Source organism: Ovis aries, chromosome 14 (genome assembly GCF_016772045.2).
Source record: "Ovis aries strain OAR_USU_Benz2616 breed Rambouillet chromosome 14, ARS-UI_Ramb_v3.0, whole genome shotgun sequence".
Classification (NCBI taxonomy): domain Eukaryota; kingdom Metazoa; phylum Chordata; class Mammalia; order Artiodactyla; family Bovidae; genus Ovis; species Ovis aries.
In genome coordinates this window covers 47,608,502-47,631,768 of record NC_056067.1, presented here as the reverse complement: position 1 = coordinate 47,631,768, position 23,267 = coordinate 47,608,502, and the positions used below count along the sequence as shown (strand labels likewise).

The window sequence follows — 23,267 nt, the reverse complement described above, 5'->3', positions numbered from 1 at the left end:
TCTCTGAGCACAACATTTCCAGCAATCAATACACACTCTTGTTTTATGTGTGTTTCTGTTTAAAGACACCAATTTAATAGATGCTGTTGATTCATTAACATTAAAATCATAACCAATGACATTGTAATTCATGTATTTTCTCAGTAAGGTACATCACAGCCATCTTGCACTTGAAAATACTAGACAGCCCTTTGCCACTGTGCTGAGGGGCCATTTTAATCAACAAAATTAACAAAAAGCACAAAAATATGAAGTGTGGCTCTCAATATACCAATATGCAAAGGACGCTTGTTTACAGGTGAGAGCTGAAATTAAAAGGCAGACTGTTCAACCTGAACTGGAAACATGGCATCAGCTGACTTAAACTTTTTCTTCTCTGTACGTACATGTCCACAAATGACCACAAATACACTGCAAGTATTGATTTGGTGGGAGGAGGGGGTGAGGGTTACAAATGAATTTGAGCAAGTAGGCATATTTGCAAAGACAGTATCTGCAAATAAAAAAGATTAAGTGATTATGGTTTAACAAACAAATATGAAGAACACTTGTGTAACCTCAAAAGAGAGCACTGCCAGCCACCCGGAAGTCACCTGATGCCCCTCCTGATCACACAACCCTCTCAGCCAGGGATTACTGTCATCCTGACTTGTATGGAAATTCCTTCCTTGCTTCTCTATGTTTACTACCTATGTGTACATTGGTAAGCAGTCTAGTGGCATTTTGCCTGTTTTTGAACTTGATATATACAGTAAGTATTCTTTTGTACATGGATTCTTTTGCTCAATACTAGATTTTAAGATTAAGAGCACTGTGGGACTTCCCTGGTAGTCTAGGGGCTAAGATTCTGTGCTCCTAATGCTGGGGACCCGGGTTCCATCCCTGGTCAGGGATCTAGATCCCACATGCTGCAACTAAGAGTTCAGATGCCAAAACTATAGATCCTGCATGCCACAACTAAAAAGACCCAGCTCAGCCAAATAAAAAAATAAATATTTTGTTTAAAAAAGATGAAGAGCATTGTCTCATGCAGTTGTCATTTGTTCGTTTTCATTGCTGAGAGGCATCCACAGCCATCGTATGGATAAGCCACATTTGTGGCTTACATAAGCAGTAATAGACAATAAGGCTGCTATGACAACTATTGTATCTACATCCTGGGCTCATGGTAAGAGATGCAGTGCCTCGTGGTAGAGAACGCAACCAGCTGGAGTCACACAGAGTGGTTCAGCCCCTAGCCAGTTGTGACTTTCAAAGACCTAACTCTTCTGTGACTCCCAAAGCAAAAGTCCTCACCATGGCCTGGCCCTGTCACTTCTCTGGGCTCATCCCCTCCCACTCTTCCTCTAGCTCACCAGCTTCGGTCAATTCAGCCTCCTCATTATTCTGGAAAGTCTCAAGCACACTCCCACTTCATGGCCCCTGTACTTGTTCTATCTCCCTTCCCTCAAGTGTAGGTGTAGCTGCCTATCTTCATTCAGGTCATCCTCCCTGACCATTCTATTTCATTTATTTTTAATATTCATGTCTTTGGCCAGGTCATAGTTGCAGGAATGGGATCTTAAGTTGTGGCAAATGTGATCTAGTTCCCTGACCAGGGATCGAACCTGCATCCCCTGTGTTGGGAGTACCACTGGACTGCCAGGGAAGTCCCTGACCATTCTACCTTAAATTGCAACAACCCCAGCACTCTCTACTGTTGCCCTGCTTTGTTTTTCTCCTTAGCGTTTATTATCATCATCTAATATACCCTATAATCCTATTTTATTGATCATGTATCCTCTACGCCATGTCAGCTCCACAAGGACATGGATTTTTCTGTTTTGTTGACAACTATAATCCCTCTGGTATATCTGTTCAATAAATGGTTGTTATTTAATCTCTCTGCAACTCAGTGTCCTGTTGTAATTCCCATTGCAATATGGGAATTACAATCCCCCATGGGGTTATGGGGATGATATCAGGTATACAAAACCCATAACATACAGTAGCTAAATTCGGTAATAATAACCATGGTCAATATAGCATCTTCCATGTGCTGGTACTGTTCCAAATGCTTTGCATATACTAATCCCAAGTCATAAATTTTGTTATTGTTAGTATTATCATTTCTAAGTCTGCCGCCCTCATCAGAATGGGAGCCCCTGAAGAGGAAGGGGGCCCAAGCTGGAAGACCCTAAATGAAAATGCTCCCCAATCACTGTGTGGAAATATCAGACCCTGGGCCTTTGTCCAGCCCCAGCCTCCCACCTATCTCGGCCCCTCCCACTCAGACCTCTCGCCGAGTGGAGACCACCAAGCCTCGTAAAACACAAAATCCCAGCCTCTGACTCAAGCTGAAGTCACTCCTTACACCACCCACCTGATACCCGAAAACCTCTCTGGCCCTGCACCCCACCATGCCCTACTCAGGTTCTGTCCTCTCACTCCGCAGGCTCCGCCCCTGCAGACACCGCCCCCTGAGGCCAGCAGCTCAGCCTCTGACTTCTCAGGCCTTGCCTCCACGGGCTTGTCTTGGCTCAGAGCTTACCCTCACCGCGCAGCGTCCTCCCACGAAAGGAAACAAGTCCTGCCCCCGGCCTCCAGGCTCCGGTCCCAAGTGCTTTCACAGGCCCCGCCCCTGCTCTGCCACACGCCCCGCCCCTCACCAAAACCACGCCCACCGCTCAGTCCGGACACTCAAGACTCCGCCCCCTCGCGTGTCGCTGATGACCCGCTGCCCCGCCCCGTTCACGCAGGACAGGTCCTTCCTCCTGCCTCGCTTCTCTCAGACCACCGCTTCTCCAGGTCCGGCAGGCTCCGCCCCCCTCACAGGCCCCGCCCCCGCGCCCACAGACTACGCCCTCCCGGGCTGTGGCCTCACCTCCTCCTGGAAGAGGCTCTGGCGGTTGCGCAGGCTGCGCAGCTTGCTCTGCTTCTCTTCGTGCTGTAGCTCCTCGGAGGGCGGCTCAAAGTAGCCGATGAGGTCCTGCAGGCTCAAGATGACGCCCTCGAGAGGCAGCGCTGTGCCCGCCGGGGACCCCGAGCCCCTCGGCTTTCCGCTGAAGCTGTCCAGGCCCCTGCGGGGACCGCGCACTGGTCAGCAAGGGACCTGGAACACTGTGCAAGTCCCGCCCCCTCCCACCCCGAGTCCCCGCAGGACTCCCACAGATACACCTGTTTAACAGAGTGGGAGACGGAGGCGCAGGGATAGAGAGGCATCGGCCTGAGCTCACACAGTCGCCAAAGGCAAAGCGTCTGTGTAGGACACATCATGCAAGCATAGGTCACGGCTAAGGGATGTCTAGGGTCGAGGGTCTGGGTGTCAGGGGTGTGAAACCAGGTAATGATCAGGGATGGAATGTCAAAGTCATGACTGGTAGAGGACAGATTAGGGGTCAAGTGTATAGCTGTGGTCCGTCGCTCAGTCGCGTCTGACTCTGCCACCCAATGGACTGTCCACCAGGTTCCTCTGTCCATGGAGTTCTCCAGGCAAGAATACTGAAATGGGTTGCCACTTCCTTCTCCAGGGGATCTTCCCAACCCAGGGATCAAACCCAGGTCTCCCGCATCGCAGGTGGATTCTTTACCATCTGAGCCACCAGGGAAGCCCAAGAATACTGGAGTAGGTAACCTATCCCTTTTCCAGGGGATCTTCCCAACTCAGGAATTGAACCAGAGTCTCCTTAATTGCAGGCAGATTCTTTACCAGCTAAGCTACCAAGGAAGCCCCAAGTGTATAGAGGTCAGGAGTTTATCTATGTTAGACATGTGAATGTCGGAGATAGAGATGTAATGGTCAGGCGCAAGAACTCCAGAAGCATGGGGGTCAGGGTGTGGCGTGGCCCCCCAGGGCAGGGCAGGCTGGCGGCTCACTTGATGAAGTGGTTGTAAAGGCCGGCAGTGCTGTAGATCATGCGGGCAGCCTGAGACTCCTCGTGCTGACAGCGGGTCAGTGACAGTGCATCGTCCATGTGGCCTTCCTGGTGCAGAATGGCCTGGCAGTGGTGGAACAGAGAAGTCAGGAAGGGGACCCAGTCACTCAGGGCCATGCTCCCCAGACCTCCACCCAGTCTCTAGCCCCCTGACTGCCTGCTTCTTCAACCAGAGCTCTGCCAGTCCCCCACCATCCCTCTCCATCTGCCTCTGTGTCTTTCATCCTCAACCCCTCTCTCTTTTTTCTCCTCTAGCTTTCTCCTCTTTTCCACCCTCTGTCTCTGTCCTCTTTGTTTGCGTCTCTCCACCTTTGTCTCTCTCATGTCTATCCCACACTGTCTCTTTCTCCCTCCCTCCCTCTCTGTCTCTATCTCCATCTCTCTCTCTGCCTCTTTCTCTTTTTAATTTTATTTATATATTTATTATTTTTTGCTGTGCGAGGTCTTCATTGCAGTGTGTGGGCTTCTCACTCCGGTGGCTTCTCTTGTTGTGGAGCACAAAGTCAAGGAGTGCAGGCTTCAGTAGTTGTGGTGCCTGGATTTTGTTGCCCCAAGGCACATGGGATCTTCCCAGACCAGGGATCCAACCCATGTCCCCTGCATCTATCTGCAGGTGGATTCCTAACCACTGGACCACCAGGTAAGTCCAAGCAACTATCTTTCTTTCTCTCTTTTGATCCCTCTTTGATTTTCACTCTCTCCCTCTCTGTCTCTATCTTGTCCAGGCCAGACCCTCTCCATTTGTATCTCCTATTTATTAACATCCCCCCCATCAGAAAGACCTAGTGCACCCCAAACCTAACATGTCCCAGACAGAATGCCTGCACACCTTTCTGGGAGATGAGTCCATCACAGCAGCTGGCTTTCCCCTGAGCTGACCTCCCCAGGACCCCACCCAGTCCAGCAACTTTAAATATCATCCACTTGCCGACCACTCCCACATTCCCTTCTCTGGCCCAGGCCTGTCTCTAAATCCTCTGCTCTTGTATCCAACTTCAAGCCTCACTTTTTTTTACAAACAGGTGCCACTCTCGTCTTCCCACTTATTCACTTAGCAAGCCTATTGCATGTCTCTGTTTGGGCACTGGGGCCTGTCCTCCTGAGCTGACACTTGGCTGTCCCTGACTCGCTTAATGGCACTTCCCTCCTTCCAGCTGCTCAGGACAAAAAGGGCAAAAATAATGGCCTCATCCTTAATCCCTATCCCTTTGACCCTGATATCCAGTCTGGCAGAAAATCCAGTTGGCTCTGCCCTCAAAATACAACCAGACTCTTCTGCCTTTCCTCATTCCACAGAAACGCCTGTGTTATCCACTGTCACCCCCCATCTGCCCCTTCCCGCCCCATCTCCCTCCTCCAGCTCTGCTCACTCCCATAGTCTGTTCCCACAAGCAGCTCAGGAACCCTGTGAACCTTAGTCAGGCCACCTCCAGTCCTGTTCAGAACTCTCTTGTGGCTCCATCTCATACAGGGTAAAAGTCAAGATTCCTCCCCCCCTCCGCAACCTCCATCACCACAGCCCACAAGGCCCTAACAATCTGTTCCCATCCCCTTTCTGCCCTCATCTCTATGATCCACCCCTCACTCACTCTCCTCCAGCCAAACTAGATCTCCTTTCTGTGACTGCAACAGACCAACTTCATCCCAACCTCAGGGCCTTTGCACATGTGGTTCCCTCTATCAAAAGTATTAATAGCTTTCCTACTGTTTGGTTGTAAAACTATGTACTTCATTAGACAGTTTAGTCAGTGTCTGAGCATGGGGAAGGCAGGGAGCAGGTCAATCTAGCTTGCCTATTTTTCCATACATACATCCAGAACAACTGGGGTACTCAATACTTGGTTGAATATTCTTCTCACTTTGTTACTGTCCATCTTTTTCTTTCTATCTCTGTCTTTTCTTATTTCTGTCTCTCTATCTTTCTCTATTTTTCTGTCTTCACGTCTGTCTATATTTCTCTCTCTCTTCATAGATATATATTCTTTTTTAACTGGACATTTACATTGATAAATATACCCAAATCTTTGTACAATTATCCAATTGATTCCTTTACAATAAATGTCTAACATCAGAATTACTTATGCCAAAAGACATATCTTTCTAGCTTCTGGTATAATTTGACAAAATCCTCCAAAATGTTTCATTTTATTTTCATTCTTCTTTTAATTTATTTTTAATTGGAGGATAATTGCTTTACAGCGCTGCATTGGTTTCTGCTGTACAACAATGAAAATCAGCCATAAGCATACATATTTCCCCTCCCTCTCAAACCTCCCTCCCACCAAATATATAAAATTTCTTTTTCCCTGTGTCTCTCAATCTCAGTTTCTCTCTCAGTCTTTCTTTCTCTCAATCCCATGCTCAAACCCTGAAGGTTCAAGCATGACCACCCCCAGTCCCCTTCCTGCCCCAGCCTGCAGCCCACCCCTCCCCACTCCAGGCACCCACCTTTTTCTTAAGCACACCGAGTCGCAGGGCCTTGGGGTCTGGGGCAGCATAGGTGAGCCACAGGCCTGAGGCCACGTGCTGCACGAAGCACAGTGACTCCCCATACTTGATTTCCGGGGGGCCCATGCCCTCCACGTCCCGCTTGGGAGCCGTATCCAGTTTCTCCTACAGGGGCAGGGGTCAGAGGTCAGCCTCCTCTGCCTGTGAGTTTAATGGGGAATCCCACCCCCGACAAGAGATTGCAAAGTGTGAAGTGGGGCTGGAGTGGAATTTAGAGCTCCAGGTGAGCACGGGCATTCTGATTGCACCGACCTTGGAGATGCGGAAGCAGAAGGAGGTGGCCTTGGTGTGGGCCTTGCTGGCATCAACCACCACGAGGCCCTGGTCCTCCACGAGTGCCAGGTACCGCCCAGTGGTGACATGCCGGATGCGGAGTGGCTGGCCCCACCGCAGGTGGCTCCCACTCCAGCTGCAAAGGATAAGGACAAGGTGGGGGTCAGAGGTCCCCCCAGGTCTCCCAGTGGACACCACAGTCTTTGTTGAAACCTTCTCAAGCCCTCTGCCCTGTTCCAGGGGCCCCCAAGCCTTCCTCCGAGCCTTCAGATATTTCTTAGGACCCCCAGGTCTCTCTCAGGAACCCCAAACTTCTCTCAAGCCCTCATCGCTTCCTCAGAGCTTCCCCAGATAATTCTGGTGCACCCAGGTTTCCCAGATCTGTCATTTTCTCCCCTCCACTCCCCACAGTTTCAGTCAGCACCCCCGATCTCCCCCTCAGGAACCCTCACCACCTCTAAGACCCCTAAGGACCTTCATTGCTCCCTTAGGGACCCCAGATTTTCCCTCAGAACCCTCCAGTCTCTTCCTCAGCTCTTCCTTCAAAACGCTCTTCTCCTCCCAGGCCCCCCAGGAACCCCTCACATACCCCTGCAGCCTGCCTCCCCCAACCCAACCCCTACCTGATTCTCAGTGGTTCCAGTCTCCAGAGGGAGCGGGCGTGGGTACACACAGATCCCCCCTCATAGTAGACAAGTCTGCGTACATGGAAGATAGTGAGGTCAAGGGTTCAGGGTCCAGTCCCCCCAGCCAAACTCTGCCACCCACCCCCCAGCCCCAAGACCCCAGACCCTCTTGTCCCCAAGCCCAGACCTGCGCTGGTCCTCACTGTCAGCAGGGGAAATGGTCAGACATTCATCCATGTGTCCATGGAAGAGGCGGAGGACGTGGCCACCGGTCACATAGCCTGGATGAGAAGCAAGGGGAGCTGGAGCCCCATACGGTCTGGAACCAAAACTGGGGGCCTGCCTTCTGCCCTGTGGGAAGCTGGGGACCGGGTTTGGGGGTCTGCAATAGGACATCTGAGTTTGAAGGTACAAAGTGGTAGTCTGAGATTTGGGCTCAGTTTGAGACCTGAGCTGGGGGCATGAGATTTGGGGTCTGAGGTGGGGGATCTAAATTTGAGGGTCTGGGTGTGTGGGGCTGAGGTTGGGAGGTTTGCAGGTCTGGGGTTTAAAGGTCTGAGTTTCGATTTTTGAGATTGGGTCAGAGAATGTCAGCAGAGATTTGGGTCTAATATTCCCTGACACTGGGGTCTGAGTTCCAGGGCTTGCTTTGGGGCCTGGGTTTAGAAGTACAGCGGTTGGATCTGAAGTTGGGATCTGAATTTTGAGTGTTACTTTGGAGGTCTGATGCTAGTGTCTGAGGTTTGAGGTCTGAGGTTTGAAAGTTTTAACTTTTGGGTGTGAGTCTGGGGAGATAGGAGCTTTGTAGTTACAAGTTGGTGGATTTGAGTATCAGGGTCTGAGATTAAGGCCTGAATTTTGTTATCTGTGACTTGAGTCTCAGCTTGGGTCTAGCTTAGGGCCCTGAGGTTTGAGGTGTGAGATTTGGGGTCACAGTTTTGGGGCCACAGTTTATTTAGGGTTTTAGCATGGCAGTCTGAACTAGGAAATGGTATTGGAGATTTGAAGTTAAAGTTGGAGGTGTGAGGTTGTTTGGCTGAGTTTGAGGTCTGAATTAGGGGTCTTAGATTGGAGATCTGAGTTTGAATTTGGGGGGCTGGTTTTGGGGGTTGAGGGATAAACTTGTGCTTGCCTTTAGAGGCTTTGATTCTGAGAGATAAGCTCCAAATTTAATGTTTCAAGCTTTGGATTAGAGTTTAGGGGTCTGACCTCTAGGACTTGAGTTTGGCATCTAAGCTTTGGAGTCTGAATTTAGAATCTGACCATCAGTTTGGAGATTTGAGCTCTAGAGTCTCAGACTTGGGGTCAGTTGGAGATCTAAGAGTGAGGGTTATAATTGGGAGATCTACATTTGGGGTCTGAGGAGTGATGTTGGAGGTCTGCTTTTGAGGGTATCTGCTTAGGGTCTAGAAGTGTGGGGTCCTCACCCTCTTCACAGCCAGAGCAGATGGGGTTCATGTTCCACAGTGTCTGCATGAAGGAGGCATCAACCTGGAGCTCTCCACTGGCTGTCGACAGGTGCTGGAGGCCACCAGGATGTGGGGGTCAGAGATGATAGGGTGTGAACAATAGTTCCAGAGTCAGTCAGAAACCAAGGTGGAAGCCAAGAAATGGGCAGACAGAAAATTAGAGGTCACAGATCAGGAAATGGAGATCAAGTCAGGAAATGGGGCATCAGAAACCAGAAACTGGATGGAAACCAGAAATTGGATGAAACCAGAAACTGGGAGTCAGGACACTGGGGCCAGAGACCAAGCAAACCCATGATGAGGAGATGGGGTGGATCCCATGAACCCCCAGCCCTGGGGGGCAGTAGGCGCTGTGGTCGGGGAGGGACTGCTCACCAGGTAGCGCTCGGAGGAGACACTGACAAGAATGAGGTCATCGCCAACTCGGACCTTCTCTCCTTCTGACCTCTGCTTGGAGGCTGGGTGCGTCGTCCACCAACAGGCCTCTCCTATGGGTGGGGGCGGGAAGGGCTCTCTGGATGCGTGTGTGTGTGCGCCCAGTCAGTCATGTCTGACTCTTTGCGACCCCCTGGACTGTAGCCCACCAGGCTCCTCTGTCCATGGAATTTTCCAGGTAACAATGCTCCTCCTCAAGGCATTCCCAGCCACGAAGCCTTCCAAACCCTCCTCCCCAAACTCTCCTATTTCTTCTGCCTCATAGTTTCCCATTCCCACCCTCAGACTCTCTGCCTAGAGTTCCCCCACGTCTACCCAAGTCTCTCCGTCCAGAATATGTCCATCCACACCCCAAGACTCTCAGTTCCAAAGGTCTGGGGTGCAGACCGTCTGCACCCCAACTCACTGCCTGCGGTGTCCCCATTGCCCCCTCTTCTTCCAGCCCCCGTACCTATTGCATCCTCCTGAAGTCCCACGTCGAAGGCCAGCTTGTCAGTCATGGAGCGGGAGGTGGTGAGGCAGCTCAGGTACTAGGGTTGGAGCAGGGAGTCAGCCTCCTGGTGGGCATTGCCCCCTTGCCCCCTGCCCCGCCCTCTCCTGGATGCACTCACCATGCCGCTGTGTGCGTGCCGGAGCAGGATGGCATGGCCATACAGGAGTGTCCTGTGTCCCCCACCCTGGGACGACTGTGGGGGCACAGAGGGCGCAGAGTGAGAACAGGCCCCTCGAAACATCTGGCCTACCAGGGGGGAATATGCTCCCCAGAAAACACCATGCTCAGGCTTGGATTCAAAGAGAACTCAGCTCAGACAAGAAACAGATTTTCTGCCTCAGCTTCCCTGCTTCCATGGGGAAGCAAGGTCTGGTCTCTGAGAAGCCTGTGGATGAGGTGTTTTATATTCCCCAAAACCCACTCTGTCCCCCTCGCCTCCTTCAACTTGTTAGCCAGGGCCCAAAGTCACCCAGGGAGCTGAACCCCTCTTCCAGAGGTTCAGATACCTAGGGTCACTCAGGAAAGCCCCCGTATCTCACGTTCCATGGACCCTGGCCCCCCTGCTGTCACCCGTCATAACACGTCTGTGCACCGGTATCATCCTGCCAGTTGTTACACTGGAGCATCGTCCACAGAGACCTGCCCTGTGCTGCCACCACCCCCTCACCCCTGGGCACAAGGAGACTCAGCCCCTCTTGGAGGGGTGGGTACACCCAGGTGCTCAAAGACATCATGCCCCCATCACATGTTCATCACATGCCCATGCTCTGAGGGGGCCATGTGATGGGGCCACGTGATCACATGGCAGACCCACTCCTGGACCAGAGGGGACCCACACTTGGGGTGGCAGGAGGTGATGAGGGGAGAGGTCCCATGCGGAGAAGAGCTGGGAGCGGGGTTGGAGGAAAGGAAAAGAGGAGGAAGGAGCGGGTGGGGGAGCAGGGGGCTCAAGAGCCCCCACCCTCTTCCTTCCTGCCTGCCTGGCCTTTTCTGGGCTCCACAGACCTTGACAACCGGGGTGGGGGGGACCCCCAACCCCTATGCGCAGGATGTGGGCCCAAGAGGCAGGCCTGGGGTCAGGAGAGGTGGCAAGAACAGATGACACCCAAGGCCAGACCTACCCACTTATCCAAATTGAGGGCCTGCGGGGGGCAGGGCAGAGAGAGGAAGAAGAGAGGACGGTAAATGACCCCCAGGTCCTCCCACCCATCCCCGCCACCCATCCCGCCCGGAGGAGCCTCACCTCCACGCCGGCCTCCACAGTGTTGGCCAGCATCTCCTGTAGGGCTCGGACAGACAGGGACTGCTCCAGGACGAAGCAACAGATGGCCAGATCGGGGGGTACATTCTGGGGGGCGGGTAGGGAGAGGTGAACGGGGCCTTGAAAGCTCCAAAGTGCTGGTGCACCCCCTGCCCCTAATCAAAATACCCACACCCCGACCTGACCCCAACCCTCCAAGAAGCCCTGCCCTCTGCCGCCCACTTCAGACACCCCACATCCCCGCCACCATCCCAGGAAATACCTCTGTTCTCCTCCTCCTGCACACCCCTTTATCCCGCCCAAACCTCACAGAAGTTTCCACACCCCACCTAATCTCATAGGAGGCCTCACCTCAGCAGCCCGCCTCCCCTGGCCCCCCGGCCCTCCTCCTGCAGACACACTGCGCCCATTCCAACGCTGGAGCCTCCTCCTGGCCCTCCGCGCAGAGAACCCCCACCTCCCGCCATCACTAGCAGACAGGCCTAGCTCCTGCCCCTCCCTCAGACAACGGCGGTCACAGATTCACACCGCCCCGCTGAGCCTCCCACCCCAGGTACCTCAGGCCCTCAGCCGCCTCCTCCGTCAGTCTCCAGATCCCCTCCCTTTCCCAGCCCCAAGACCATCCCCCCCAGGTCACCTCCTCCCTCAGATCCTGAGTACACCTCAGGCTCAGACCCCAAACTCCCTCCACTTCTCAGCCTCCAGCCCCCTCCCTGGTCAGCCCCCTGCTAGCTCCCCCTGACCCTCCCGGCCCTTCTGCCTTGTACTGAAGACCCTCCGCCCCCCGCCCCTCCCTTTTCAGGCCTCCGCCCACCCCAGACCTCGCCCCTTTCCCTCGTGGGGAGAGCACCCCCTCTCCAGACGCCCCCCAGACCCCCTTCTTCAGGTCCCGGCCTCTCTACTCGTCAGACCCCCTCTCCCTCTGTCCCGAACAGACCTGGGCGTTGCTGGTGGGTTCCAGGAAGCAGAGGCGGTTGCCGAAGCCCTCGGCGGCCAGGCAGAGCTTGAGCTGCTCCTTGAGCACCGTGGCGCTGCACTGCAGGACCACCTCGTCGTCCTGGGGGCGGGCGGAGCGTCAGGGGCGGCGCCGCCCCAAGACGCCGCCCCCCGGTCCACCCCTTCCCCTCGTGGAAAAGGTAGTACTGGTAACGCCCACCCTCTCCAGCTATCCAGTAGGGGCTCGTGTTGAGGGTGCTGCATGCTTCTAAAATCCCCATGAGATCCGAGCCAGTGTCATCCCAGTGTTAAAATATGGAAACTGAGGCTCAATGAGGGGACATGGCTTGTCCAAGGCCAGATGGTTGATAAGAGGAGGAACTGGTATTTGAACTCCAGTCCAACGGTCTCCGGGCTTCCCAGGTGTAGCCCTGGTAAAGAACCTGCCTGCCAAGGCAGGAGACGTAAGAGAAGAGGGTTCTATCCCTGGGTCCGGAAGAGTACCTAGAGGAGGGCATGACAACCTACTCCAGTATTCCTGCCTGGAATCATGGGCAATCTCATGGGCAGAGGAGCCTGGCGGGCTACAGTCCATACGGTTGCAAAGAGTTTGACACGACTGAAGCGACTTAGCATGCACCCACGCCTAGTGGCTCCAGAGGACTCCCAGATGGGGGTCCACGAGGATGGGAAATATGGGCGCCTGGAGTTAAATGACTTTTAAGCTCAGTGTTCTCTAACTTCTCTTTTGTGTGTTGTTTTAATAGTAGTTATCATTTAAGGAGTGCAGTCTAGTGACTCTTGAATGCAGTGCCAGAGCCTGGACTGGATCCTGGATGAAGGGGAGATGCTGTAAAGACGGTATAGAGACAGCTAGTGACAGGTGAATACAGCCTGTGAATTAGATGATGGTATCACAGCCATAGGAAATCTCCTGGGTTTGTTTGTTTGTTTGTTTGTTTGTTTTGGCCATGCCGCACTGCATGTGGAATCTTAGTTTCCCAACCAGGGATCGGAACCCATGTCACCTGCATCGAAATCGTGGAGTTTTAACCATTGGACCACCAGTGAAGTTCCCATGAAATCTGATTTTGATAACCGTGCTGTGCTTTTGTGAGAGACCACCAACAATAACCAAGTGTTAGTCACTAAGTTGTATCTGATTCTTTGAGGCCCCATGGACTATAGTCTGCCAGGCTCCTCTGTCCATGGGATTCTCCAGGCAAGAATACTAGAGTGAGTTGTCATTCCCTTCTCCAGGGGATTTTCCCAACCCAAGGATCAAATCCAGGTCTCCAGCATTGCAGGTGGATTCTTTACCATCTGAGCCATCATCTTCCCCTTTGTAAGAGAGAGTCCTTGTTTTTTAAGAATCAGACACTGAAGGATTTAGGAGTTAAGGTTATCATGTCCACAACCTACTCTCAAACAGTTTAGGAAAAGACATTTGGAGAGAGGGAGAGGGAGAAGGGAAGGGAATGCATCTTAACATCTGGGGGAAATGACTGAAGGCCACATGGGAGTCCTTTGAGCTAACCTCACAACTTTTCTCTAAGCTTGAAATAAATTAAAAATGTAGGTAAAATAAACAACCTTCTGAGATAAGTCCTAGTATTTGAACTTGTGGAAACACGGGCCCAAAGAGGTGAAGTAACTTGCCTGAGGTCACACAGTTGGAATATGGCATAGCTGAGATTTCATCCCAATGCTGCGGCTCTATGTGCCACACACCACCTTTATTTTTCTCCATTCAAACCCAGGCCTTTGGCAGTGAAAGTGCTGGACCTCTAGGGAATTCCCAATATGCCTCACTCTTAGAACACTAGACTACTTCTTGATATGTTAGTTGAGTAGCGTATATTCCATTTATAACTGATATAAATGTACTTAGGGGCATGCTCAACACTTTTACTGACAGAGGTTTCAATCAAAACTGATGGGGGGAAAAATACTGATGGAGACTTCAGTGTTTAACTACCAAGTAAGGCAGTGATTATTCCATTTTACAGCCAAGGAAATAGGTTCAAGGAGGTTAGGGGTCCTGCCAGAAGTCACACAGCCCCTAGTCCTTCCAGCAAACCCTGGGCTTCACTCCCCACAGACAGCCCTCTTTCTTTCTATCCAGCCTGGGAGGAGAGGTCCCAGGACTACTCTGTTCTATAACCCCCAACCCTGACATCCGGGCATATGCTATCTATTCAAAGGGATTGTATGGTTTGCATTTATCAAGCACCTACTGTCTGCTAGACTTCATGCTCAGGGCTTTACATGCATCTAATGAACACTGAGCATCTGTTCTGTGCTAGACACCGACTACGTGTGGATATAAAACAGCAAATAAAGCAGGCAAAATCCCTGGCTGTGGAGCTGACATCCTTATGGGAGATGCAATGAACAGGTGAATCAGGGACTTCCCTGGTGGTCCAGTGGTTAAGTCTCCATGCTTCCACCGGAGGGGGCATGAGTTCAATCCCTGATCTGGGAACCTAAGATCCTGCATGCTGCTTGGTGAAGGAAAAAAACAGGTGAATCAATTTATAATTTTAATTTCAGTGATAAGTGCTATGGAAAAAATAACTCAGGGTGATGTAAGTGAGTGGCTCTTGGGGTAGAGATGACATCCGTGAGGGGGGTGAAGTGACCGCCTCTGCAAGGAGGTGACATTTGAGCTGAACCTTGTCTGAATAACAAGAAAGAATCAGGCCTGATCATCTCTGGAGGAAGAATGTTCCAGGAAGAGGAGGCAGCCTGTGCAAAGGCCTGGAGCTGAGGGTGTTCAGAAAAAGCAAGGGAGGGACTTCCTTGGTAGACCAGTGGCTAAGACTCTGTGCTTCCAATACAGGGGGCCCAAGGTTTGATCCCTGGTCCAGGAGCTAGATCCCACATGCTGCAACTAAGACCTGGTGCAGCCAAATAAATGAATAATTAATTAAAAAATGGAGAAAGCAAGGGAGACAGCCTGGTGGTGCTGCCTTCAAGAGTAAGGGAGAAAGTGGGAGATGAGCTCAGAGAGATATTTGCATGTACCCCTTGAACCCTTAGGGTACATATTGTACTCATTTTCCAGACTGGGAAATTGAGGCTCAGAAAGAAAAATAAAAATCACTTGCCCAAAGTAAGGAAACAGGTAGATGGCAAAACCAAGATGTAAACCAGAGACAGGGAGCCTAATCCCTATGCCAATGATTCTCTAACTTTCTCCTGCATCACAATGAAGTGGGAGGAGGCTGGCTAAAAAGGCAGCTTCCTAGCTGCCCTACTCTCTCCCTCAACACCAAGAGCCTGATTCAGTGGCTCTGGGGTCTGCGGGGAATCTGGACCATTAACCAGCCCCCAAGAGGTTCTGACCTGGGCCAAGCTTTGATGAGCCCCAGCCTGCACAGGGCTGGATGTTGCCACCCATCAGAAGGAAATGAAAGGAATTTGGGGACCATGGCCATCATGCTTAAAAAGTGAAATAAAAGTAGAGCAAGAACAGAAAATAGCAACATGCCCCTCGTGTTCTAGGGCTACCTACATTTTACGAAACTTGTTTCAGTTAAAAATAGGCGTGTGTGAATGAACCTAATTCGAGCATAATATCAAGAACTGGAGGCAACCCAAATGTCCGTCAGCAGGTGAACCAACAAACAAATAAACAAATTGCAGCATATTCACAAAGGAATATTTAGCAACAAAAAAGGAATGAATTCTTAATACAAGCTACATAGATTAATGTCAAAAATATTACAGTGTGCAAAAGAAGCAAGACAAATGAGCATATACTTTACACGAAACACTGGTTAGTGACTAATGGAATCTATGGTGACATAAAGCAGATGGGCATGATGATTACTGAAAAGAGCCCAACAGAACTTTCTGGGGTAAAGGAAATGTCTTATGTCTTGATTATGATAGTGGTCACATGGGCATGTACAGCTTGTCAACTATAACACCTAAAATGGGTACAATTTATTGCCTGTCAATTATAACTCGATCAAGTTGACTTTTATAATATATGTGTATAGACGCATGTACTGGGTTGCAATATGAAATATATTTCTTACCGGTGGGATGAGAGTTTGAGAAAATCACCCAATAACCTCAAAAAAGTTCAGGAAAATGGACCCAGTCTGGGGCCAAGAGATGCCAAGGCCAGGTCTCTAGAACTCAATGCTGGCTACCCAGGCAAGTCAGAGTCCAGTTTTCCTCTTGTGAAAGCAGGAGAGCTGTACCCAGGGGCATCCAGAGATGACACTTCCTGGCCTTGACCTTGGTCAGTCACTCTGCCACTCAGGCCTCGGTTTCCCTCAAAACCCCCAGGGAGATAAAGATAGGGCCCTACCTCAGAAGACAGAGCGGCAAGGATATAATTAGATGCCTCTGGAGGCTGAGGCCCTGGGCATGGCGCCTGACATAGAGTGGCTGCTCAAGGGCTCATAGCCATGCCCATGGTCTTATTAGGGCTGGGGAGCAGGGCAGAGCCCAACCCATGATGTCTGCTAAGGGGCTGGGGCTGGGGCAAGCGTCTAGGGTGAAGCTAGGCCTCCTCCCGTGGCCGAATGTCCAGCTGCCCCCATCCTTCACTACCAGCCCCAGCTGTTCGTTCCTCCCTCCCAGGAAACCAGAGCTGGCTCACCAGGGTCCTATTCTGGGCAGGAATGCTGTGTCAGCATTTCCCAGGGCCCGGAGGGGGTGGGGAAGGGCTAGTGCAGGATCAGCAGACCTGGCCCAGGAGCGAGAACGTCCCCTCCCCTCCTCACACCCCCACGCCCAGCAGAACCACTGGGAGGAAAAATGGGAAGGACTCTGAGATGGGCAGCCCCTCCTCCATCCTCTCTCCCTGTCCCCTGCCCAGGCCCCAGAAAAACGGTCTATTCTGGGAGGGACACCTGTTGCTCCAATTCTCTGCCCTGCCCCCCACCCCCAGCCAAGGATCAGAGATGCGGGGAGAGACACAGTCTTTGACACTGAAGACGCGGTGTGAAACGCAGATGGCCTGAAGCTGAAGAACAAAGCCAGAGACAGGGAGACAGAGATGGAGAGAGACAGAGGCGCAGACAACCCAAAGAGACAGATCCGGAGAGACCACCCAGAGACCATTAGCATCCATATTTGACCCTCCTCCCCAAGACCAAGTGGGGGAAGAAAGAAGACCCAGAACCAGAGGGACCCTCAGGAGACCCTCCAGGGCTGGGAGTTCAAAGGAGTTCGGTCCTTCAACCCACACCAGCCCCCTTCCCAAGAATTTAAATAGGTCAGAGTCTGAAGCAAGAAGAGAATTAGGGCTAGGTGGGGGGTGGGGGAGGGGGCAGCTAAATTAAGCTCAGGAACTAGAACCACCTTCCCCAAGTGCCTGCTTCCAGAGAGGTGGGAGGGGGGTGCTCTCTCAGCGGTCCCATTCTCTGGGACAAATTGCTAGTGTCAGAGAAGGTGGCGGAAGACACCCCTACTCCCCATTTTGCAGTCCCAAATTCTGCTGGTTCTCTGGCAAGGAAGGTAGGGAAAGACTGAGAGAGAAAAACAGAGAAAGAGTGACAGTCACCCAAAGGGACAGAGGAAGATACCGTGAGTCTCAGTGTCCACAAGCAATCAGGACAGCGAGTTCAGAGACAAAGAGACACTCAGAGGGACCCGAGAGAGTCCCAGAGACCCCAACACAGAGATACGCACCGTCCGCAGAAACTGGACCTCATCCTCGCCCTCTCCTCCGTCACCCATGATGTCGAATCCCGAGGCGTCTGAAGTCGGACTGAAGTCGGGGACTAAGAGGAGGGGGCTGAAGGCCGGGCGGGTGGGCTGGGGGCGGGTTGGGGTCGGAGACCTCTGGGGACGCCAGAGGCACCCGCGGGGTAGATGGAACTGCGTGGAGGACTCGTGTGCTGGACAGAGCTGGGAGGAGGTCCCCGCCCCCGGGCTCCCATTGGACCAGGGCGCCCAAGGCCCCGCCCCCAGACGGTGTCCCGCCCACACACTCCAAACCTCTGCCAAAGGTGTGCTTGGGGTGGGGAGGCTCAGGGGGAGTGTCTATAAGGTAGCTACCGTCTGTCCTCCTACGCCATAGCGCCATCGTTCTCTTATTTCACAGAAAGCAAACTGAGGCTCTGAGTGGTGAAGGCCCTGCTTGATGTCACACAGCAGAGTCGGAATGAGCACCCGGTTCTCCTGGCTTTAAAAATCATCATACAGGGCTTCCCTGGTGGCTCTGGTAAAGAATCTGCCTGCCAGTGCAGGAGACACGGGTTCAATTCCAGGTCCAGGAAGATTCCACCTGCTGTGGAGCAACTAAGTCCATGGGGCACAGCAACTGAGCCTGTACTTTAAAGCCCGGGAGCTGCAACTACTGAGCCAACGTGCAGCAACTACTGAAACCCGCTCCTTGGAGCCCATGCTCTGCAACAAGAGAAGCCACTGCAACGAGAAGCCCGCAGATTACAACTAGAGTGTAGCCACCGCTGGCCGCAACTAGAGAAGTCCACACAGCGACAAAGATCCAGCACAGCCAATAAACAAATAATGAAAATTTTAAATTTTTTTTACAAAGAAACCATCGCACACAATGATTAAGAATAAGCCAGACTGGATCCAAATTCCTGCCTTGCCAGTCCTCTGTGTGACCTTGGATAAGTCACTTCACCTCTCTGCGCTTAGTTTCCTCAATTAGTAAGGAGGATATTAATAGCACCTACCTTACAGGGCTGCTGCAAGTATTAAATTAGATTATTTCCAGCACTTAAAACTGTACTAACACATGGGAAGCTGCTATAGAAAATAGTATGGAAGTTTCTTTAGAAAACTAAAAATAGAACTACCATAAGACCCAGCAATTCCACTCCTGGGTTTGTATCCAAAAAAAGCAAAATACACTAATTCAAAAAAATACATGCACCCAGTATTCATAGCATTATTTACAATTGCCAAGAGATGGAAGCAACCTAAATATCCATCATCAGATGAATGTATAAAGAAGATATGGTACATATACACAATGGAATACTATTCAGTCATTAAAAAAGAGTGAAATTTTGCCATTTGAAGCAACATGGATGGATTTGGATGGTATTATGCTAAACAAATGAAATGGCAACCCACTCCAGTGTTCTTTCCTGGAGAATCCCAGGGACAGAGGAGCCTGGTGGGCTGCCGTCTATGGGGTCTCACAGAGTCAGACACAACTGAAGCGACTTAGCAGCAGCATGCTAAGCGAAATAAGTCAGACAGAGAAAGACAAATATGGTATGATATCACTTACATGTGGAACCTAAAAAACACGGCAAGGTAGTGAATATTAAAAAAAAGAAGGTTCACAAATACAGAGAACAAATTAGTGGCTACTAGTGGGGGTAGGGGCAATAAAGAGGAGGGGAGTAGGAGGTACTAACTGTTGGGTGCAAGACAGGTTCAAGGACATTATACCACATGGGTAATATAGCCAATATTTTTTAATAACTGTACATGGAAATATCTTTAAAATTGTATTTAAAAACTACCTATACAAGGGAAATCATCTTCATCATCACTATTATAAAAACTGATGAGGAAGGGGTACTAACCATAGCAGATGGCTTTTGTGCATCTGTTGCGTGGCTGGCCCTGAGCTAGGACCTTTTCACTGCATGTCATTTTTTAATTCTCACAACAATCCTGTCACTATTTACATTGTTTAGAGGGGAAATTAAACATGTACAGTCCTTGCCATGTATGGTTTTAAGGACATGACCTAAATAAATAAGGTACAGCTGCTCCCCATACCTGTGGGTTTCCTATTTGCAGATTCAACCAACTGTATATAAGTTATATACATATACTTAAATTATATATACATATATATTTAAATTCAGGGGCTTTCTGGGTGGCTCAGTGGTAAAGAATCCGCCTGTGATGCAGAAGATGCAGGAGACTCAGTGGGTTCAATTCCTGCGTCGGGAAGATCCCTTGGAGGAGGGCATGGCACCTCACTCCAGTATTCTTGCCTTGGAGAATCCCATGGACAGAAGAACCTACAGAAGGCTGCAGTTCATAGGGTTGCACAGAGTCGGAGATGACTGAAGAGACTGAGCACGCATTTAAATTCAAGAAGTTTCTGAAAAGCAAAACTTGAATTTGGCACAGGCCTGCAACTATTTCCATAGCATTTACACCGTATTAGGTATTATAAGTAATCTAAAGATGATTTGGGCTTCTCAGGTGGTGCTAGTGGTAAAGAATCCGCCTGCCAATGCAGGATACATAAGAGACTTGGGTTTGATCCCTGGGTCGGGAAGATCCCCTGGAGGAGGGCATAGCAACCCACTCTAGTATTCTTGCCTGGAGAATCCCATGGACAGAGGAGCCTGGCGAGCTACAGGTCATAGGGTTGCAAGGAGTCAGACATGACTGAAATGACTTAGCACACATGCACAAAGATTATTTAAATGTTGCCAGAGGATGTGTGTGAGTTACATGCAAATACTACACCATTTATACAAAAACGGGACAGATTTTCTTATCCAAGGAGGTCTAGGAACCAAGCCCCTACAGTGGCTGAGCGATGACTGTAGTCCTCACAATAATCTTGGGAAGTCAGTACTTTTATGGTCCTCATTTTCCAGATAAACTGAGCACAGAGAGGTAGAGCAACCTGCCCAAGGTCATACAGAGGCTGAACCAGGAATTTGACCCCAGAGCCAGGGTTCTTAACCATTTTACTATACTGTCTCTTATATTTCCATAAAATCTCTTAGTTATAGCAAAAAGACACTTTAGCAGAGCCAGGCTACATCCCCCAGAATACTAATCCTCATCTCACCAGGGGCTGCCTGAGCCACCCATGGCCACTAATTGGGCCGCCCTTTATGCAGATGAGGGCCCTGGGCTTTGTAAGTTTGGGAACCCTGAGGGGGGCAACCAGCTCCTTCCTGCTCCTGTGGGGACTTAAGTCCCAAAGTAGGATGCCACATACACCTGGGCCTCCTGCTGGGCAGTTAACTTCTTGCCTCTGGGACTCAGTTTCTTCATCTGTCCACTAGATTAATTTGGGATAGTTAGGATTGTGAAGATTCCATGAGGAAACCAATTAGAGCCTACCACATGGTAACTGATTGATAAAGGGATCTATTAAAATCATTATTGGGGGATTTCCCTGATGGTCCAGTAGCTAAGGTTTTGTGCTCCCAATACAGGGTGCCCAGTGTTCAATCCCTAGTTGGGGAACTAGATTCCATATGCCACATCCAAGAGTTGCATGCCGCAACTAAAAGGTTCTGCATGCTGGAACTAAGACCCAGTGCAGCCAAATAAATAAATATTTTTTAAAAAATTGGGGGAACTTCCCTGGTGGTCCAGTGGTTAGGACTCTGCACCTATACTGCAGGCAGCACAAATTCAGTCCCTGGTCAGGGAATTAAAATCCCACATGCCATATGGTGCAGGGGAAACAAAAATATCATTAACATGAAACGGTATCCATTAAGCTATACAGAACAATATCTTGCAGTTCAATAAAATTATAGTGATACCTAGAGAGTTGTGTATAATGGACTGCTACATGTTACATAAATACCGATTTACTGATACAACTGTACTATATGGCACACGAGCTTGTACCACATCGTTGGATGGTATAATGCATAATTATATAATTAGATATTTAGGCTAATGTAATTATGTTATCCAATTACATGTTTATCTATTGTACACTATTTAATGCATTCTTGTATATTAAGTATCTAAGATTTTCCTTAGAATTGCGTATATAACAGAAAATTATTCTGTGTCATTGGGCATTATATCATAAGATATTAATAGCATTTCTTTCTCCTGTTAGTCACCATTGCATGTTTTAGGACCCACCCACATTGCTCCGTGGACATCTTGTCTATGCCTGCTGGAGTTTTGCAGGCCCTTCTGGTGATGGTGTGCTTCTGTTTATTCACCCTCTCATCTGGGAAGGTAACACCCAGGTTGCCCCCAGCTCTCCCCAAATAATGTTGAGGTGAATGTCCTAGTATGTGTCCCTGAGTGGAACCGAGGGATGCACATCCAGGAGCTAAGTGAGGGGGTCACAGCTCTATGGACACGTTTGATTTGACCGTATTGCCAAGTTGGGGCTTCCCTGGTGGCTCAGGTAGTAAAGAAGCTGCCTGCAATGCGGGAGAGCCGGGCTCAATCCCTGGGTCGGGAAAATCCCCTGGAGAAGGGAATGGCAACCCACTCCATTATTCTTGCCTGGAGAATCCCATGGACAGAGAAGCCTGGCACGCTGCAGTCCATGGGGTCGAAAAGAATTGGACACGACTGAATGACTAACACTTTCACTTGCAGTGCCAAGTGGCCCTCAGGAATGGCTGTCTGCTATCAGTACAAGGAGGGTCCCGAGGTCCCCACAGTCCCAACCTCTATTTGGCATTTTTCCAAGGCCTAATTTTTGCCAGACCAATAGGGTGATTCACTGTTCTTTTAATTTGCCCTTCCCTGATCCCTTACCAATCATTTCTAGCATCTGCTCAGGTGCCTGTCAGAGTTTTGGGTCTCCTCCTCACCTGCTCATCCTCTTTGCCCAGTCTTCTACCAGAGTGGCTATCTTTTTCTCTTGCTGACTTGCAGCTGTTCCTTTTTTATATACATTCTGGATATTCTTCTCATTGATTTCACCTTTTTATTTCTGGCTTTGCTGGGTCTTTGTTGCAGCGTGCGGGCTTTTTCTAGCTGTGGCGCATGGGCCCTAGAGCACACAGGCTCCGCGGTGGCAGGTTTAGTTGCTCCGCAGAATGCGGGATCTTAGTTCCTTAACCAGGGATCAAACCGGCATCCCCTGCATTAGAAGGTGGATTCTTAACTACCGGACCACCAGGGAAGCTCCTCTTACTGATTTTAGACATTTTAAATATAGTTTTTCCTCTCTGTCATTCGATATTTGTTCCACAGTGTCCTCAATTAAAAGAAATCTTTATTTGGATGTTATTAAATGCACCCTTTTTCTGCCTCATAAGTTTTTTGTGGTTTGCTTGAGAAGTCTTTTGCTTTGTGGTTGCTGGTGTTATTGCTGGTATTAACCATCCCTGAGGGCCATGGAATGGCACACGTATATACCGGTGCCCAGAGCTCTCCGATCTCACTCCTTGATCCTTCTTTGAGTCCAGGAGGCCTGGAGACACTTTCTCACTACGAGCTCAGTCCAGTCAGGGCCGTCACATCACCTTGTGTGAAGCAGGTGCCAAGGAGATTGGCTGAGAGTCACAAACAGCACATCACAGAGAGCATCCTTGAGACTGAAGGAGAGAGAAGAGAAAATGCAGGAGGAGGAAAAAGCTGGAGAGGGTCTGAAACCATATCACATGGCATGGAATGGAAAAGTTAAGAGAATGCACTCTGTACTTGTCTAAATGTTCCAGT

The 23,267-nt window shown here is 50.3% G+C and overlaps 1 protein-coding gene across 5 annotated transcripts in view; it reads right to left on the bottom strand.

Annotated features, from left to right (window-relative positions):
- Window positions 1-17,760, bottom strand: part of RYR1 (ryanodine receptor 1) — a 125,687-nt gene extending 107,927 nt beyond the window's left edge. For all 5 annotated transcript variants that reach the window (XM_060398056.1, XM_060398057.1, XM_027978246.3 and 2 more), the window contains exons 1-13: window positions 17,568-17,760; window positions 11,917-12,036; window positions 10,962-11,066; window positions 9,837-9,911; window positions 9,677-9,755; window positions 9,166-9,278; window positions 8,749-8,842; window positions 7,509-7,602; window positions 7,319-7,393; window positions 6,675-6,831; window positions 6,363-6,527; window positions 3,856-3,977; window positions 2,864-3,059 (exon numbers count right to left, since the gene is read on the bottom strand). In XM_060398056.1, the coding sequence (XP_060254039.1) occupies window positions 2,864-3,059; window positions 3,856-3,977; window positions 6,363-6,527; window positions 6,675-6,831; window positions 7,319-7,393; window positions 7,509-7,602; window positions 8,749-8,842; window positions 9,166-9,278; window positions 9,677-9,755; window positions 9,837-9,911; window positions 10,962-11,066; window positions 11,917-12,036; window positions 17,568-17,615 (1,443 nt within the window). In that variant the 5' untranslated portion in view covers window positions 17,616-17,760. The remainder of the gene's footprint in view (window positions 1-2,863; window positions 3,060-3,855; window positions 3,978-6,362; window positions 6,528-6,674; window positions 6,832-7,318; window positions 7,394-7,508; window positions 7,603-8,748; window positions 8,843-9,165; window positions 9,279-9,676; window positions 9,756-9,836; window positions 9,912-10,961; window positions 11,067-11,916; window positions 12,037-17,567) is intronic.
- Window positions 17,761-23,267: the final 5,507 nt, after the last annotated feature.